Source organism: Morus notabilis, unplaced genomic scaffold, assembly GCF_000414095.1.
Source record: "Morus notabilis unplaced genomic scaffold, ASM41409v2 Scaffold304, whole genome shotgun sequence".
NCBI lineage: Eukaryota > Viridiplantae > Streptophyta > Magnoliopsida > Rosales > Moraceae > Morus > Morus notabilis.
Window position 1 is genome coordinate 173,276 of NW_010366882.1, and position 20,385 is coordinate 193,660.

General features: G+C 40.4%; 1 protein-coding gene across 2 annotated transcripts; it reads left to right on the forward strand.

Annotated features, from left to right (window-relative positions):
- Positions 1 to 308: 308 nt before the first annotated feature.
- Positions 309 to 20,174, forward strand: LOC21389539. Of its 2 annotated transcripts, none has more exons than XM_024174279.1 (4): positions 309 to 717; positions 805 to 1,381; positions 12,653 to 12,741; positions 19,148 to 20,174. In XM_024174279.1, exons 1-4 carry the CDS (start codon positions 598 to 600, stop codon positions 19,601 to 19,603), a joined length of 1,242 nt encoding a protein of 413 aa, XP_024030047.1. In that variant the 5' UTR covers positions 309 to 597; the 3' UTR covers positions 19,604 to 20,174. The 2 variants fall into 2 exon arrangements, with proteins under 2 accessions (XP_024030047.1, XP_024030046.1); XM_024174278.1 differs by having other exon boundaries at positions 12,653 to 12,765; positions 19,148 to 20,173.
- The last annotated feature ends 211 nt before the right edge of the window (positions 20,175 to 20,385 follow it).

Sequence of the window (20,385 nt, forward strand, 5' to 3'; positions counted from 1 at the left end):
ATGTATGTCTTATTTATTTTATTAATTTAAATTTTAAATTTTAAATTTATTATAATTAAAAAATTTTATAAAAAATTATTTTATTATAATAAAAAATTTTATATAAAATTACATTTTAATTCAAATTAAAATTACATTTAATTTAAGTCAATTTTAGTGCGTTTTATGTGTATTTTTTATAAGAAAAAAATATTATAATAAATTAAAAATTATTATTCGACACGTGTTTATGAATCTCCATTGGACTCCGACTGCCAAGCTCTCTGACTCTCTCTTCGAAGCTCCGCTCTTTACTTTGCGCCGAAAAACTCTGTTTCTGCGTTACCAAAATCCAATCCCTACAGATTCTCCTCTGTCTCTCTCTCATCTCCGAGTCCCAAAAACCCAGACTTTTTCTAGGCGTTCGGCGATTCTCTTCCCTACTTTCCCGTTTCGCAGCGTGATAGCTAAGCTATCTCTCGTCTCTTGGGCGCTCTGCGTAAATTTTCCCGGGAAAATAAGATTTTCCTGATCGGCACTCGGAGGGATTCCTAGGGTTTCGATTTCCACGGTCGAGACCGGATCCAAAGTCAGGATCCGGATTTGTTGTCAACGTTAATGGATAGAAATGGACTCGCGGCTGTGTTTCTCTTCTTTCTGATCGTCTCGGACTTCTCCGATGCTTCTTCCTTGCTTTTCAACCTCGGAAAGTTTGTTGTCACGAAAGATTCAGTACCAGTAATTCTCTTTCTTTCTCCTTCTTTATCTGATTTTTTTTTTTTGGTTCTTAATTTGAAGTGTTGATTTTTTTTGATGGATTATTAGGGTTCTCCGGTGCCGATTTCAGGTCCGGTGACCGGGGAAAATAAGTTGGATTCAAAACCAGTTAGAACAGACGGGGAAAAGGAATTGGATCAGAATTCAGTGAATGAAATTGATCAAAAACCGAAATTGGATCCTAAACCAGTGAATGGAGAAACGAAATTGGATACCAAGCCAGTTACTGAAACAAGTAAAGATACGAAATTGGATACCAAACCAGGGAGTGGAACAACTACGGAGAAGAATTTGGATTCTAAACCAGCCAAAGAAACTCAAACTAGTGACGAGAAGAAATTGGATCCTAAACCTGCCAATAAAACAAGTACAGGAAAGGAATCGGATACCCAGACAGGGAACGAAACGAGTAATGAAAAGCCGGTTCCTCCGGTGCCCAAAGACTCGCTGGTTCAACCAAGTGATAAAGATACTTCAAATTCACAGCCTCAAAATGGCAAAACAGAGAAGAAGAAGGAAGAGAAAACTGACTCGGGATCGGTGAGCGAGGAAAGCTGTGATGGATTGAGTCCCAGCTGCATAATTCAGAATGTGTTAGTTGCCTGCATTAAGAGCTTTGATGTTGGTAATTTGCTTTTGCTATTGTTATGGTTTTATGCTTTGAGGAAAAAAAAAAAGTTGTGGCATTCATGTCTAGCCAAGGTCATAGTTGATTTATTATCTAACTTAAGATAGATTGGGCTATAATGATTATATTGTTCTCTAAAATTAGGAGAGAAAATTCATAGACATTAGCAATTGCTCATCAGCATTTGATCAGAGGGTTTTTGTCAGTTACCTACTTGGTGAATCCGTGCAATTGCAAAACTATTCCCAGCAGAGCTGTCTACTTGTATTAGAATGTTAGAAGAATCTTATATGTCATGAAATCAGAATGAATTTCTGTTATTCTTGAAAAAAATGTGTACAATCTGTTAGCCCTATTTATCGTACAAGGGAAAAACAAAAAAGGAAACTAATCTCCTAAATTGAGAGCTAATTAAGGACTGTGAATCAGCCAGCTCATCTATAATCAATCAGCACCTAATTTACAATAAACCACTATAATTTCTGCCACTAATTACACTAGGTCAACTGTGACTCCAACACTCCCCCTAAAGTTGGATTGTAGATATTGACCATATCCAACTTGCAAATAAAGTCATCGAAACTTTGCCAAGGTAGCCCTTTGGTGAAGATGTCCACAATTTGTTGTTTTGTAGGAACATAGGTCATACAGATGATTTCGTCTTCAATCTTCTCCTTGATAAAGTGCTTGTCCACTTCTATATACTTGGTTCGGTCGTGTTGAACTGGATATAGAGAAATACTAATGGCTGCTTTATTATCACAGTAGAGTTTTATTGGAAACTTTACTGTGACATTTAGTTCTTCCAATAGTTTCTTTAACCACAGTCCTTCACACATCCCATGTGCGACCGCTCTGAGTTCTGCTTCAGCACTGCTTCTGGCTACTACATTCTGTTTCTTACTCCAAGTTACCAAATTTCCCCAGACGAAGCTGCAATATCCGGAAGTGGATCTCCTGTCTTCTGTTGAACCTGGCCAATCAGCATCTGTGAAGACTTTTATTTCCTTGCTTTCTCCTTTCTTGAAGAATAGTCCTCTGCCTGGGGTGCCCTTGAGGTATCTCAAGATTTTGTACACTACTTCAAGATGAGTTTCCTTTGGTGAGTGCATGTGTTGGCTCACCACGCTTACTGCAAATGCAATATCTGGTCTAGTGTGCAATAGGTAGATAAGTTTGCCAACTGATCTCTGATATCTGTCCTTTTTGACTGGAGGTCCGGCATCTTCTAGTTTCCTTCCTGCTTCAATTGGTGTGTTACTCGGTTTGCATCCAAGCATGCCGGTTTCAGCAAGAAAGTCAAGAACATACTTTCGTTGTGAGACTAATACCTCTCTTTGATCTTGCGATTTCCATCCCCAAGAAGTATCGCATTTGACCCAGGTCTTTTACTTCAAACTCAGAAGCTAGGATTTTCTTTAATCTCTCCATCTCCACAATATTATCTCCTATTAGGATTATATCATCGGTGTATACTATTAGAATTGTTTTCTTCCCATCTTCTGCTTGTTAGAAGAGAATAAAGCGTGATCTGATTGCCCCTGACGATATCCTTGGCCCTTAATCACCTTTGCGAACCTATCGAACCATGCCCTTGGTGACTGTTTGAGACCATATAAAGACTTTTTCAGTTTAAATACCCGGTTTTCTTCACTCCTTTTGCAGAATCCTGGTGGTATAGTTATGAATACTTCCTCTTCTAATTTGCCATTTAGAAAGGCATTCTTAATGTCAAGTTGTTGAAGAGACCAGTCCAAATTTACAGCTAAAGATAAGAGAATCCGAGCTGTATTCAGCTTTGCTACAGGTTCCAAAGTCTTCGTGTAGTCGATGCCATAGGTTGGTGTATATCCTTTTGCAACAATATGGGCCTTGTAGCGTTCTATCGTTCGATCTGCTTTATTCTTCACAGTGAAAACCCATTTGTAGCCAACTGGTTTCTTTCCTCTCGATAGGTCCACCACATCCCAAGTCTCATTTTTTTCTAGGGCCCGCATTTCTTCCATTACTGCCTCTCTCCATTCGGGCACTTGCAGTGCCTCCTGTATACTTCTTGGAATTTCTGTACTATCAAGGTTAGAAGTAAAAGTACGAAATCCAGTGGATTGAGCTTTATAAGACATGAATCTCGAGATAGGATGGAGAGTACACGAACGAGTTTGTTTTCAGAGGGCAATAGGTAAATCAATGCTGGGAGACTCATAATTACTTGAATGAAACTCGTGGATACTTGGAGCTATCACCAGTTCTGATTCTTTTGGTGCCTCGGATGTGAGATTCTCTTTATACCCTGATTTTGGCCTTCCTTAAATAAACAAGTATCTCCTTGTCATTCTGTTTTCCTACATCTCCCCCTAGTTCAAGTTATCTTCTGTAAATGGCATATTAGAATGAGGAGATGGCGTGGCTGGTTCAATGTTTGTATGAGGAGATGGTGTCTCAGCTTTAGTGTTTAGGACAGGCTCAAATAGAGAGAAATCGAAGTCCGGGAAAGAATGAGCTTCACTCAAATTCTCCCCCTGAAGCGAAGGCTTTTGAAAGTAAGAAGTGTTCTAAAAAAATGTGACATCAAGGCTAACAAATAATTTTTTTGTGGATGGATCATAGCACTTGTATCCTTTTTGAGTAGGTGAATACCCGATGAAAACAAGCTTAAAAGCTCTAGGATCTAGTTTACTTTGATGATGAGAATGGACATGAACAATGGCGGTACAACCAAACACTTTGAGGGATAGATTGGAAGTGAGCCGAGAGGTAGGAAAGATCTTTTGGAATTTTTGGAGAGGTGTTTCAAAAGAAACAACACGGCTAGGCATTCTATTGATGAGATAGGTGGAGGTGAAAATGGCATCTCCCTAGAACATCTTGGGCATATTAGTAGTAAACATCAGGGCGTGAGCTACTTCAAGGAGATGTTTGTTTTTACGTTCGGCCGTTTTGTTGGGGAGTATCAATACAAGAACTTTGATGAATTATTTCATTTTTTGAAGATAATCTCCCAAGATATGATTGAAATACTTTTTGCCATTATCAGTTTTTAGAATCTGAATTTGTGTATGGAATTGTGTTTGAATCATTGAATGAAAATTGATAAACACAGAGTGAACATCAGTTTTTTCTTTCAACAGATAAACCCAACAAACTCGGGTATGATCGTCAATAAATGTAACAAGCCATTTTGTGTGAGTACAATTAGGAATCCGAGATGGTCTCCACAAATCACTGTGAATCATGCTAAATGGTTTGTAGGGTTTATTTTTTGACTTTGGAAATGAAGTACGTTGATGTTTCACTAGGTCACATATCTCACATTGAAAATTAGAGGGCTTTTTATTCAAGAAAATGGTAGGTAGTAGACGTTTCAAATATTGAAAATTTGGATGGCCCATCCTAAAATGCCATAACCCAATTTCACTATTCCTAGATACATATGTAGAATCATAGATTGCAATTTGATGTTGTTCACTCACTTTGGCTTCCTCAAAGTAGTATAGTCCATCACATTCCTTAGCACTGCCAATTGTCGTCCCCGATGATAGGTCCTGAAAAACACAATGAGAGGAAAAGAATTTAGCAGAACGGTTCGAGTTTTTAGTCAGTTGGCTAATGGATAACAAATTGCAGGACAAGTTTGGAACATGAAGGACAGACTCTAAGGCCTCGTTTATTTCACCGATTCGAGTTTTGCTACAGTAAAAAGCTCTCAGAAACAATCACATTTAACTTTTTTGCTACAGTAAAAAGCTCTCACATAAAATCACATCTTAACTCGAATCAGCGAACTAAACGGGCCCTAAGGTTATAGAATCAGAAATTCGAATACTCCCTTTTCCTGCAACAGATGAGAGTGAACCATCTGCAATTTTAACCTTAAGATTGCCAACACAAGGTGAGTATGAAGAAAAAAGGTGAGAAGAATCAGCCATGTAATCAGAAGCACCATAGTCAATGATCTAAGGAGTTTTAGTTCGAGAGGTGGTACTTAAGGCTCTAAAAAAATTACCTTTGTGGGCTAGTGATCTAGAGGGAGTGTTTGTGTTGGAGGAAGACTGACCGGATGTTTGGAAGCTAGAGAAAATTTTATAGAGTTCCAGCTATTCAGAATTAAATGCATTGCTTGAAGAGGAATTGCTGCTGTTGACCTCCTGAAGTTTCTCTCCCTTGTGTTCAATGGTGGTTTGGTAATAATGATTTTTCTGCCTCGATTTCCAATCAGTTGGTTTCCCGTATATCTCTCAGCAAATGTCTTTTGTGTGTCCGGTCTTACGGCAATGATCACACCAGGGGCGTCTTCTCTGCTGATTTTGACCTGACCCAATAGTTGTACCTCGAGTAATCAGGGCGGATACTTTAGGTCCAGTAGGCCCATTAGGCCTAGTAGTTGTTTCTTCTTTCAACATCACCTTCCTCCGATTTATTTCACGTCTGACTTCGGAGAAAACCTCACGTGTTGATGGTAGAGGATGTCGTTCGAGGATTCTCCCTCTTACCTCGTCCAAATCTCGATTGAGCCCAGCAAGGAATTCATAAACTCTCTCATTTTTGAGTTTCTTTTTGTACCTGACACTATCTCCGGTGCATTCCCATTCTTCTTCAACACTTAGATCAAGTTCTTGCCAAAGGGCTGCCATCTCCATCTAATAATCAGTGACATCCTTATCTCCCTGTTTCATCTGCCATAACTGAGTCTTGCTTTCAAAGATTTGAGATGAGTTTTCTGCTTCAGAATATGTCTCACGAACTGCATCCCAGACGTCCTTCGCTGTCGGCAGAAATAGGTACGTCTTTCCGATAGAGGGCTTCATGGAATTAACAAGCCAAGCTGTCACCATTAAGTTCTCGGATTTCCACTTCTGCAGAGCGACAACGTCGGTTGATGCTGGCTTCTTCGTCTCGCCAGTGAGGTAACCCAATTTCCCCTTTCCGTCGATTACTAGCTTGATGGATTGAGCCCATTCAAGGAAGTATTTTCCATTTAGTTTCTCCATCGTGAGTTGAAAGGACGAGTTGTTGTTGAGCCCATTTGAACTCATTGTGGAGATTATCTCTTCTTCACGGTCGGCTTTTTCAGAGGTTACCGAGCCTCTGCTCTTGGCGCCGGTGTCCATTTTTTGATAGCTAGGAATGGAGAAACCCTAGCTCTGATAACATGAAATCAGAATGAATTTATGTATTTCTTGAAAAAAATGTGTACAATCTGTTAACCCTATTTATCGTACAAGGGAAAAACAAAAAAAGGAAACGAATCTCCTAAATTGAGAGCTAATTAAGGACTGTGAATTAGCCAGCTCATCTATAATCAATCAGCACCTAATTTACAATAAACCACTATAATTTCTGCCACTAATTACACTAGGTCAGCCGTGACTCCAGCATGTCATTTTTCATGAATAACAGTTATGCATCTATAGAATATTAAACAACTTTTCTTGTGATGAATACATTTATAAATTTTGGCGGTGCTGACTCAACTAAGGCATACGCAATAGGATAGGGTGTGATTCTAAGTCCTCTAGAAAGTTTTTAAGACACTGTTGTCTCAGCCGAGTAATCAGTGAATCCCTTTTCGTCTTGAGTAGAAGGATACGTATCTTTCCTCTATTCCCCTTCCTTGTGTGCCCCCAAATTAACAGTTCCAAATTTCCTCGAGGCAAATTTATTGGAAATTGGTTTAATTGGAAAAGCATATTTCTTATGTGTCAAAGGCCGTTTAAAGTAATTTATGCAGATTAGGAAACAATTCAGTCCCGCTAATGGCAACTCAAGAGATTGATTTTTAGGAGAAAGATGATCAACAACAGCAACAACAAGCCTTAATCCCATCTTAATTGGGGTCGACTATATGGATTTCACTTTTTCACGCAGCTCTGTTCGAAATTAGACTTTCCTGAAGGCCTAGATCTAAAATGTCATTCCTAACTACTTCGGTCCACGTAATTCTTAGTCTACCCCTCCCTCTCCTTGTATTAGGTATAAGAATGTCCTCCCAAGCACAAACTGGTGTTTCTAGCGGTCTACGTTAGACATGCCCGTACCACCTCAAGCGGCTTTCGCGCACCTTATCTTCTATTGGTGCTACACCTACTTTATTACGAATAACTTCATTTTTTATGCGATCCATTCTCGTATGGCTACTCATTCATCTTAACATACGCATTTTTGCCACACTCATCTTACATATATGTTGTCTCTTAATGGCCTAACATTCACTACCATATGACATAGCTGGGCGGATTGCAGTCCTATAGAACTTTCTAGATCACTGTAAATAAATTAGTTTGATGACACCACTTAGTATTCCATAACTTGCATAGTTATTGATTGTAAATTGTATAACCTCCAAGTAAAAGTTGCTGTTGAAACACACTTTTCCCATTTTGGGAAATTTGTGTGATGTAATTAAGGGATTTGGTAGTTTCCTGATTCTAGGGTGATTAATTCTTATTTGTATTCCAAGATTAGGAGATTTCCTGTTTTATTTCTTTCCTAGTTTAGTCTCTACAATTGTAAATAAATACATGTAAACAGCCCTATTGTAATACAATTTTAGATCGATATTTTTTTTTTCTAAGATGGTATCAGAGCTTTAGGCACTATTTCTGGGAATTCTTCTGTTGTTTGTCAATCTATTCTGTCAGAATTTCTTTTTCGTCCTCTTTCTGGTCTCAGCCCACATTTTTTTTCCTTCTCTCTTGTTCTCTGTCCTTCTTGAATCATGTCTAAAAACACTGAAATAAGCCACATGTCTGGATCTCAAATAACCGAGACCTAGACCACTGAAAACATCCACTCAGCCATTGGAGAATTGCCTAATATCCAGTCGGTGTATAGACTAAATGGGAGGAATTATTTGAAGTGGTCCCAACTTGTGCGGACACACTTGAGGGGCAGAGGCAAATTGAGTCATCTGCTTGACCGGTCCTGAGAAGGGAGATCCAAAATTTGATGCGTGGGATGAGGAGGATTTGATGGTGATGTCCTGGCTTTGGAATTCTGTGTCACCAGAAATAAGTGATACATGCATGTTCCTTGATACTGCCAAGGAGATTTAGGAGGCCGTCAAACAAACGTATTCGAAGGTTCGCGATGCCGCACAAATCTATGAGATCAAGACTAAGATTGCTGCCACCAAACAGGGAAATCGAACAGTTACTAAATATTCCAATCTCTTGTAAAGTCTTTGGCAAGAGATGGATCATTGTCAATGCATCGAGATGAAGTGTAGTGAAGACGCAGCCACACTTAAGAGGTTTGTTGAAAAGGACAGAATCTATGATTTTTTGGCCGGGCTTAATATGGAGTTTGATGCAGTACGAGTTCACGTTCTTGGCAAGGAGGACCTACCTTCTCTAAATGAGACAATTTCCATAATCCGTGCAGAAGAAGGAAGAAGAGGAGTTATGGTCGAGAATATTTCTATTGAAAGCTCAGTGTTGGTGTCAAAAGCAACAAGTGAGAAGAAGGCTATGTTAGAGCAGCCTTTCACCGAAGAAAACAAATAGCTAGAACAGCCAAAGGTGTTTAACAAAGACAATCTTTGGTGCACTTACTGCAAAAGGCCTCGTCACACCAAAGAAAGGTGTTGGAATCTTCATGGCAGGCCACAGGGAGCATGAAGGAACGGACAAGGGAGAGGACAAGGTCAGGCTCATATGGCTAGAGTACAATCAATCGAAGTTAACAACAAATCAGAGACACCTCTTGAGTTCAACAAAGATGAGATTGAGAGATTAAAGAATTTTTTGGGGTCACTAGAGAAGCAATCACCTCGGCAGGTACTTTAATTTGGCCCTTTCAAGTATATCTTCTTTTTCCCATGCTCTTAATGCTTCAAATAAGGTTACACATAATACTTGGATCATCGACTCAGGAGCCACATACCATATGACCTCTTCATCTACAAAATTTATCTCACACACACCCTGTCCTAGTAATAGATATCATTCATGGAAGATAAGGATAAAGACGCTTTTCTTCTTGAGTTGCCTGCTTCTTTTTCTAACTCGTCCTCTGTTCAGCCTGAGTCCGTCCCTATCCAATCTAAGTCTGACATGCCTTCTACACCCATAGCACAGAAAATAAATCACACTCGTCTCGAGCCGTTTGATAAGGTTTATTCAAGGAGGAAAGGACCGTTCTTTCAACTGATGCTGGAACATCATCTGATTCAAACTCGGCGACTGTTGAGGTATGTTCTCCAACCACTTCTAATTCCAAAGTTCCAGATACAACCACTTTTTCTGATTCCAAAGTTCCAGATACCCAAGAACAAAATGATCTTGACATCCCTATAGCCCTCAGGAAAGGAACTAGGACTTGTACCAAACACCCCTTGTACCTTTTCATGTCATACAACAACTTATCCCATAACCATGGAGCCTTTCTCACCAGCCTTAACAATATTGCCATTCCCAAAACACTATCCGAGGCACTAGGAGATGAGACTTGGAGGAATGCCATGAAAGTAGAGATGGAGGCTCTAGAGAAGAACAAGACATGGGATTTGGTGAGATTGCCAGAGGGAAAGAAACCTGTTGGGTGTAGATGGGTCTTTAATGTGAAGTATAAGTCCGATGGCTCACTTGAGAGGTATAAAGCGAGGTTAGTTGCCAAAGGTTATACTCAAATCTATGGCATAGATTATCTTGAGACATTTGCTCCAGTTGCAAAGATGAACACCGTGAGAGTGTTATTGTCATTGGTAGGCAACTTTGGATGGTGATTACAACAATTTGATGTCAAGAATGCCTTCCTACACGGCGACCTAGAAGAAGAAATCTACATGGAGGTCCCTCCAGGGTTCGACCCTACAAATGGAGAACAGGTAGCATGTAGATTGAGAAAGGCATTGTATGGGCTCAAACAATCCTCCAGGGCTTGGTTTGGAAGGTTTACCAAAGTTATGCTAAGCCTTGGATTTAAGCAGAGTCAAGGCTATCATACCTTGTTTGTGAGACATTCAGCTTCAGGGGGAGTCACAGCGTTGTTGGTGTATGTAGATAACATCATAGTGACTGGAGATGATATGGAAGGAATTAAAAGATTAAAGGAATGTTTGGTGAAAGAGTTCGAGATCAAAGACCTTGGTAAGCTGAAGTATTTTCTCGGTATAGAAGTGGCTCACTCTCGGCAAAGGATTTTCATATCTCAACAAAAGTATGTGATTAATCTTCTAAAGGAGACTGGTAAACTGGGGTGTAAACCGGTTGACACACCCATAGAGTCCAACCACAAGCTGAGTGAGGTTCCAGAAGATGCAACAGTTGATAAAGGTAGTTATCTGAGGCTTGTTGGGAAATTGATTTATCTAACACACAAGACTATACATAGCATATGTTGTTAGTGTGGTGAGCCAATTTATGCATAATCCCAAAAAGACTCATCTCAGGGCAGTGAATAGAATCCTATAGTACTTAAAAGGTTCACCTGGTAAGGGGATTTTGTTTAAACAAGGAGAAGGATTAAGTCTTGAAGCTTATACCGATGTCGATTATGCATGATCAGTTAATGATAGAAGATCCACCTCAGGGTATTATACGTTCTTGGGTGGAAATCTTGTTACATGGAGGAGTAAAAAACAGAGTGCAGTGGCAAGGTCGAGTGCAGAAGTGGAATGCATGTCAATGGCGCTTGGAATTTGTGAACTCCTATGGTTGAAGATAATTTTGAAGGATTTGAAGATTAAGGTGGAAAGTCCAATGAGATTGTATTGTGATAATAAATTAGCCATCAATATAACACACAATCCGGTACATGACGGCACGAAGCATATAGAAATTGACAGGCATTTTATAAAGGAGAAAATGGATAGTGGCTTGATTTGCACTCCGTTCATCTCTACAGGGAACCAGCTCACAGATGTTCTTACAAAGGGACTTCCTAGTACAGTTTTCTAGAATTTAGTTGACAAGCTTGGAATGGATGATATCCATTCATCAGCTTAAGGGGGAGTGTTGAAACACGCTTTTCCTATTTTGCGAAATCTGTGCGCTGTAATTAAGGGATTTGGTAGTTTCCTGATTCTAGGGTAATTAATTCTAATTTGTATTCCAAAATTCGGAGATTTCTTGTTTTATTTCTTTCCTAGTTTAGTCTCTACAATTGTAAGTAAATACATGTAAACAACCCTGTTGTAATACAATTTCAAGTCGACATTTTTTTTTCTACGAGTTGTATTAGCATTTCATAGCCCCCATTGATATTCTCTAACCTATGAAACTTATGTTCTCTCCCCTTACCCAATCTTGGCCTATAAATAGAGTTTGTATGAGTGCGTATCGGTCACCCCTCACGAGTGAAAAGAAAGAATAGAAGATCACTTTGTTTTTTTGTATTTTTCTTGTTTTTTTCTCTTCAGTTTCTTGGAGTATTTTAGTTTTTTGCAATTTGTTTTATTAATGATTGATAATGATAAAATTCTTTGAAAATATTGACTTAGGTTTTGAGATAACAATGACTAGTTATTATAATAGCTTATAACCCCTGGACTAGAAGAGTAACGCTCAGATTGTCTAGATAATTAATCATACGTAGAAACAAACTACAATTAATTGTAGCTAGATAAACTAAGTCTTGTAGCTAGATAAACTAAGTCTTTTTGACTGTTGAATTTTCTTTTCCTTGTTATTTTTTTTTAATCTATTCTGGATCAGTGCTCAGGTTTATCAATGGAAGTATGATATTTCTTTTTTAATTAATTCACTTTTGTAGGAAGAACCAATTCATCTCTGGTTATTTGAAACAATCGAATTGATTTTCATCTTTGTTTTTTAACTTATGATAGTTTCTTTTGAGAACTGGTCAATAGTTATATTCAATCCCCGATTCCTCAGTCCCTATATCATATTCAATTTCTTGTGACTCTGCTCTAAAATTCCCAAAAATTAAATCTTGTCGATATATAATAGTATCAAGATAGTCATTGCATCGAAAAGCAATAGGCTTTAGGAAGACTGAAGGCCCGTTTTAGTTCGTTGATTAAGGTTTTTAATTTAAGTTGAGATGTGACTTTATGTGAGATTTTTTTACTATAGTAAAAAAGTTAGATGTGACTATTTTTGAGAGTTTTTTACTATAGCAAAACTCTAATTTTAAACTCAAATTGGTGAAATGAACAAGGCCTAATTTTATTTGAAATCAATAGGATTTACAACTCCTAGACAAGTTTATTACTTTTATAGGTTCTCATGTGAAGCAATATGCTTGTTGCATGAAATCCTTATATTTCTTTGGAAAATTCATTTATTTGCTTTGCTTATGCATTTTCAGGATCTAAAGTGGTTGTTCTAGTCCAAAACAAAGGAGAAAGCAATTTAAAGGCCAATATTTCAGTAGAAAATATTCCTGAGGAGCTAAAGGTACCTAAAAAACAAAGTAAAATGGTAAGGATCATAACTTTGCAGCTCTTTTTATGATTTCTTTGATTTAAGAAGTGTTTACTTGATTTTGTTTGAAAGTTAAAAGGAATTTAAATTTCAAGAAGCTAAATTTGGATTGATAATTTATGCTGCGTTTGGTTCAAGGATTCGTGCCATGATTCGAATCATGGTTCGTGGCTCGATACATTATTTTCTCTCACAAAAAATACACATAAATTGAGAATGATTCTGAATCCATCAACAAAACGTTAGTGATACGTAATCACAGGTAAAGATTCAATTATGCAAGAATTATTGTATTGAACAAACAATCGGAAGAACTCAATGAGAATCTTTCCGAACACTCTACACGCACACGGAGGTTTTCGAGAGACCTCGACTCTCCAATTTCTTCTCAATATAATTCTCTAACCGACTCCCTTCTGCTTCCACTCCTATATTTCCCCTTATTTCCCCCCAAAACAGTTACTCCTACATCCCACTCATTCTACAATAGGCAGCCCTCCCACAGAATCCCCATTCTGCCCCTGCCTTTTATTTCTCCTCACGTAAGTAAAATGCACTGGTGGCCTAACATTACCCGCCGCCCAAACCTCCACCGCACCCCCACTGCCCTCCTTAGGCTGGCGAACTCCTAACACCGCTGCTGGTTCCATCAACAATTCCATGTCTGCGGTAAGCTGAGTAGGAAGCTCCTGAGAGGCCTCAGCAGATCCCAAACAACGCTTGAGTGGGGAAACATGGAAAACCGGGTGAATACAGGCTGACTCTAGCAGCCGCAAACGGTAAGCCACCTTACCAATCCGCTGTGTCACCTCATAAGGGCCAAAGAAACGGGGAGCCAACTTCTCATTTCTGCGACGAGACAACGACAGTTGCCGGTAAGGACGCAATTTGAGAAACACCAAGTCACCCACCAAAAACTCAACATCCCGCCTCTTGCCATCGGCAACACCCTTCATCTTGTCCTGTGCCCGTAACAAGTGTAATTTTAGTTCATCCAAAGCAGCATCTCGGTCCTCCAACTTACGTTCAAGCGATGCCACCGTTGTCTTACCAGAACCAAACCGGATCAAGGGTGGAGGATCTTGGCCATACACCACACGAAAGGGTGTAGTATGAGCTGCAGAATGGTACGGTGTATTATACCAGTATTCAGCCCAAGCCAGCCAACGCATCCATTGGCGAGGTTTGTCAGACGCAAAACAACGTAAATACGTCTCGACACATCGGTTGACCACCTCTGACTGTCCGTCCGTCTGAGGGTGATATGCAATACTACGCTCGAGTGATGTCCTGTGCAGACGAAACAACTCAGTCCAGAAACCGCTTAAGAAAATCTTGTCGCGGTCTAACACAATGGAACGAGGAATCCCATGCAAGCGAACCACCTCCCGCATGAACAAATGGGCCACCACCAGGGCTGTAAAAGGGTGACGAAGTGCCAAGAAATGGGCATACTTACTCAATCTATCCACCACGACCAATATAGTATCATAGCCTTCAGACTTAGGAAGGCCTTCAATAAAATCCATGGACAAATCCTCCCAAATCTGATCCGGAATTGGGAGAGGTTGCAAAAGCCCCGCGGGTAACAAATTGGAGTGCTTGTTGCGCTGACAAACCGTACAGCGACTAACATACTCCTTAATTTCCTTGTAACATACCCACCCAATACCAAGAGGAGGCTAAGCGACGGTAAGTCTTGAACACCCCCGAATGCCCGCCAACCGGGCCATCATGCGCCTCCTTTAATAGGGTGGCCACAAACGGAGAAGACTTGGCAAGGACTGGCCGGCCTTTGTACAAAAGCCGACCCTGCTCCAACGAAAAACCAGGATAGCTGGTGTCCCCGTGTAGCAAAGCCTAATAAACTCCCCACAGCCGGGAATCCGACAACACTTGCTGCTGTAGCTCCCCATAGTCCAAACCCTGTACAAACGATAACGTGCATAAAGAGGGCATCCCTTCCACGTGAGAAAGCGCATTAGCGGCCTTGTTTTCTATCCCCGGCCAGTATTGAATGTCAAAGTCATACCCCAACAATTTAGTAACCCATTTTTGGTGCTCAGTACTGATCAGTCGCTGTTCTAACAGAAATTTCAAGCTCTGTAGGTCAGTGCGAACGATAAAACGCCTTCCAAGCAAATAAGGTCGCCATTTCTGCACGGCCAAGACGATTGCCATCAGCTCTCGCTCGTAAATTGAACGTGCCCTGCCTCAAGAGGATAAAACATGGCTGTAAAAGGCAATTGGACGGCCATTCTGCATTAGCACTGCTCCTAGCCCATGACCGGAAGCATCCGTCTCAACCACAAAGGGCTGAGAGAAATCCGGTAAAGCCAACACCGGACTGTAGTCATAGCCTTCTTCAAGGCCACAAACAACTCCTCCGCCGCTTGATTCCACCCAAACTGATCTTTTTTGAGTTGATCAGTCAAAGGATTATCCACCATCCTATAATTCTTGACAAACTTACGGTAATAACCGGTGAGACCCAAGAAACCCCGCAACTCCCGCAGTGTTTTGGGTGCTGGCCACTTCAACATTGCTTCAATCTTCCTCTCATCAGCCGCCACTCCCTCTGCTGAAATAATGTGCCCCAGATACTCCAGTGAAGACTGGCCAAAGCAACATTTTTTGTCATTAACTCTTAAACTATGCTGCTGCAGCAACTCAAAGACTTGAAACAAGTGCTCCACGTGCTCTCCCAAGGTCGAGCTATAAATCAAGATGTCGTCAAAAAACACCAACACAAACTTCCGCAGGAAGCACTTAAACACTTCATTCATTAGAGCCTGAAAAGTGGCAGGCACGTTTGTCAAACCAAACGGCATTACCAAAAATTCATAGTGCCCTTCGTGGGTTCTAAATGCTGTTTTGGGCACATCTTCGGTGCGCACCCTAATTTGGTGATATCCCGAACGAAGATCCAACTTTGAAAAGATCTTCGCCCCATGCAACTCATCCAATAATTCGTCTATTACCGGAATAGGGAACCGGTCGGGGACGGTAGCGCGATTCAAAGCTTTATAATCCACACAGAAACGCCAACTCCCGTCCTTTTTCTTAACCAACAGTACCGGACTTGAATAAGGGCTGGCACTAGGTTGAATGATGCCCGCTTGTAACATTTAATTAACCAAGCGTTCAATCTCATCTTTCTGCACCCGTGGATAACGATACGGTCGCACCCTAATCGGAGTCGTTCCTTCTTGAAGCACAATCGCATGATCTCGAGCCCGAGTAGGCGGTAATCCTTGCAGTTTCTCAAAAACAGCAGCAAACTGCTTCAGTACCTGTGTAATCTCCTTTGGAATTCGTGTTTGCTTCCCTTCCCCCACAACCTGTACACAACCCAACTCCACCAAGATACCCTCTCCTGCTTTCATGAGCGTTTTCAGCATGGACTTCAAGGAAACCAATGTCCTACTGAGACTCGAATCCCCCTGCAATGTAACCGTCGTCTCTCCCACCTTGAATTTCATTGTTAAGGTCTGCCAATTAACATTCATATTGCCAAGGGATCCTAACCATTGCATGCCCATTATGACATCCGAACTACCCAGCTCAAGGGGCAAAAAATCCTCAACCACCTCCACCCCTTGCAATCCCAACACTAATCCCTTGCAAAGCCCACTCCCCTTCACAGCCTTTCTTGTTCCCATAATCACCCCATATTCTTGGGTTGTAACCAACGGCAGGCCCAACTTCCTCACCAATTCCATGGAAATAAAATTGTGGGTGGCTCCTGAGTCAATGAGCACAACCACCTCCTGGCTCCCAACTAACCCCCTTAACTTCATGGTTTTCGGAGTGGTAATTCCCACCACTGAATTCAAAGAAAGTTCCACTACCTCTTCCTCATTCACTACTGTAATTTCTTCCTATTCATTTTGATTAACTTCCTCTTCCTCTTCTAAAATCAAAATATACAATTCTTTATTCTTACAAACATGCCCAAAGTAATATTTTTCATCACATTTAAAACAGATGCCTTTTTCTCGTCTTTTCTGGATTTCAGCCTCAGAAAAACGCCTAACAAAAGGCATACCTGTTGGCTGAAACGACTTGTCGTTTTGGGAAGGGCCATACGACTTGTCGTTTGTCATGGCGGACTTGAGGATATTTGTGGATTGACTTCGAAACGACTGGGTATAAGGCTATTGTCGCATCCATGGGCTGTTTGTCGTTCCCTTAGCCCCTTTCAAGGCCAAATTTCGATCCTTGACCCTCTGCGCCAGTTTGATAATCCGATTCAACCCGCTCGGCTGAAGCAGGCGAATTTCCGCCCTAATCTCCGGTTTGAGACCTTTGATGAAGTTTCCCTCAAGGATCACCGTCAGAATCTTTGTCAAAGGTGCGGCCAGCATCTCGAAATCCCAGATATACGCGCGCACTGTCCCTTCCTGCCGGAGAGCAAGGAACTTCTCACAGTTCGACCCCTCCTGCGACGGTCGAAAACGGTCTAGCAACAACTTTTTGAACTCCAACCAGTCGCGTATGGGTCGGCGCCCGTCCGTCCACTGAAACCAAGCTAGAGCTTTGCCATCGAGACTAATTGCCGCCGCCTCCAATTTCTCCTTTTCTCCCATGCGATTTAGGGCAAAGAATCACTCAGCACGGAAAATCCAGCTATCTGGATTTGTGCCTTAAAAAATCGGCATTTCTATTCGCCTCGTCATCCCTCCCAACCGGAATTCTCCTTCCCAGTGCTCATACGCCGGTCCGCCTCCGCTCCCATTCTCGGCCCTAGTCTCCCGTACTCCGAATCCTCTCCTCCTTGTTTCTCTGCATCAACGAGTCTAGTTTTCCCAGAATCAACGCCTCGTTCTTCTCTAATGCAGGAATCTTCTACAAATCATCCTTAACTCCTTCCATTTCCTTCGAAATTCCCTCCCAAACAGCACTCAGTTGTTCTTCCACGGTACCCAATCTTTCCTCCATTTTCCTGGCAGCCATCACGAATCACGCAAGATCGACTCTCTGATACCAATTTGATACGTAATCACAGGTAAAGATTCAATTATGCAAGAATTATTGTATTGAACAAACAATCGGAAGAACTCAATGAGAATCTTTCCGAACACTCTACACGCACACAGAGGTTTTTGAGAGATCTCGACTCTCCAATTTCTTCTCAACATAATTCTCAACCGACTCCCTTCTGCTTCCACTCCTATATATCCCCTTATTTCCCCCCAAAACAGTTACTCCTACATCCCACTCATTCTACAATAGGCAGCCCTCCCACAGAATTCCCATTCTGCCCCTGCCTTTTATTTCTCCTCACGTAAGTAAAATGCACCAGTGGCCTATCAGTTAGTTTGACCATCAGGTGGAAGCAAGGTTTTAAAAGGTAGAATCGGGCTCGAGGCGTTTTGCCTTTACGAGGCGAGGCGTTAGCCTCAAAAAATGCCAATAAAAAAATTGAAAAAAAAATAATATTAATAAAAACTAAATCCGTACTCAATCATTAAAAATAGTTGTAGAGGCATAAAAAAGACTAAATAGTTGTCAAATCCTAATATTATAAGGTTTATAAAGCACTTTTAAAAGTCTAGATCTCCCAACTGATCAATCACCATCACTACTAAGAGAAGCATCAACCAATTTAAATATCTCATTGTCCACAAATTCTTGACTGCCAGTGTCAGAATCATAGTCTATTCACTCCTATTCTTCATTCTCTTGCACGGTCCCCTTGCCTCTATCACCTAATAATCAAAATTATACCCAAGTTACTAATTACTATCTCTAATATGAAAATTGCAGTAAAAAATAGATAAGACAACTAATAATTCACAAGACATATCAGACCACTAACCTGTCCTCTTCTTTTTAGAACCTTTTTGAGCTCTTGTACTAACACTAGTACCTTCTCCATCGTCAAAAAAAAAAACTCTTGAAGAGTTGAACAACAATGCCCAGTTAAAGAAACCAAGTCAAGAGAAGAGATTGGAATAGATACCTCACTTGAAGGCCGTGTTTGGAGTTGGTTTTGTTTTTGGGTGCGTGAGTGTGTGTCTACACCTGAGGTTCGAATCTTGATGATTTCATTTCTTGTGTAAAGTAGGAGCCATAGCCCCACATCCTACCCAAAAAAAAAAAAAAAAGGGGGTTAGAAAAAACGAATATAAAGTAGGAGCATAGAAAGATTGTTTTTCTAGTTTTCGTATTTTCCATTTATTGTATACCTAGCTGGTCATTAGGTTTTTGAACCTTTTGTAGGGTTTTCATCTGTAATTACATTATGAGTCAACATGAATAATCCAAGAAAATATACTTATTTAGTTCTAGATTTTCGTTTTTTTATATCTACAGAACCATTTTAGCATTCGTTAGAAGTAGAATCGCTCCATTAATCTTGTTGTTTCAATTTCAGATTTCTAAATTTCTTACTAATGGGAAAAATGCCAACATTATATTGTGTCGTGGAAAAGATGAATGTGTGGTTCATTTGCACTCTACTGTATCTGAAGAAATCTCTTTCTTGAGATTCCCTTCATACGACAAGCTGGTGACTCCAGTGAATGGTGCCTACTTTTTAATCCTTGCGGCACTGATCTTTGGAGGGACATGGACGTGCATCAAGTTTAGCAGGAGGAAACGGCAGGGCGGTGGGATCCCATATCAAGAGCTTGAAATGGCATTGCCTGAATCTGTTTCAGCTGCGGATGTGGAAACGGCTGAAGGTTGGGATCAGGGTTGGGATGATGACTGGGATGATGATAGTGCAGTGAAGTCGCCTGGGGCACGTCATGTAGGAAGCATTTCTGCGAATGGCCTTACTTCGAGGTCTCCGAACAAAGATGGATGGGAAGACAACTGGGACGATTAGTATAATAGACCACCGGCGTTACTTTTAATTGGTGATGGAAGCTGATCTGGGGGAATGAAGAGATAAAAGGGATAGAAACACACACACACACACACACACACAAAGAAAAGGAAAATGAGAAAAAGGATATTTAAGTTGAGGACATCAAATGTAAATCTTTCTCTCACTCGCCTTGTTAGACGCTAGTGTTTGTCGTGTAAGACTGAGAGCCCAGGGATAAAAGGAGTCTGTAGATGGGGTTGGTTTGACAAAATAACGGAGCGGTAGTATACTTCTTTTAGTTTATTATTATTGTTGTAAAATATGTTGATTCTTTATTATTATTTGCTCAGTCTTAATTCCTTCTGTTTAAATTTGGTGATCCTTTGGGGGAAGAGAGATACGATACCAGTTTCTTGGTTTGTCTGCCCATGTCATTCGCATTGTTGTCCAATTGCATCGCCGTCTTTAGAAATTGTTCACAATTATTATTGTTCGCTTCACCGCCATTTTAGGTTTTTTTATGTTGACAATCATTGTTGTTCGCTTTACCGCCATTTTATGTTACTGTATCATTCATGCTAATCATGTTTGATCATCTTCTCTTGTAATATCGTCAGATGTGTTTGGAAGATGGATTGAATTTAAAAAATGCTGATACAGTATTTCTTTTTATAAAATTTAAGAGTTCGTTTATTTTATGCGTTTAAACTCATAATTTTATTTTTATTAGAGTATTTTTTCTTATAAAAAATTTAAATTTTAAATGTCAGAATTAAAAATAAGTAATATCAAACGTATAA

Excerpts from the sequence above, each read along its gene's own strand:
- LOC21389539 (XM_024174278.1), top strand. The coding sequence starts at position 598 with ATGGATAGAAATGGACTCGCGGCTGTGTTTCTCTTCTTTCTGATCGTC. Across the intron at positions 718-804 it reads TCACGAAAGATTCAGTACCA|GGTTCTCCGGTGCCGATTTC; the intron begins GTAATTCTCTTT and ends ATGGATTATTAG. Across the intron at positions 1,382-12,652 it reads CATTAAGAGCTTTGATGTTG|GATCTAAAGTGGTTGTTCTA; the intron begins GTAATTTGCTTT and ends ATGCATTTTCAG.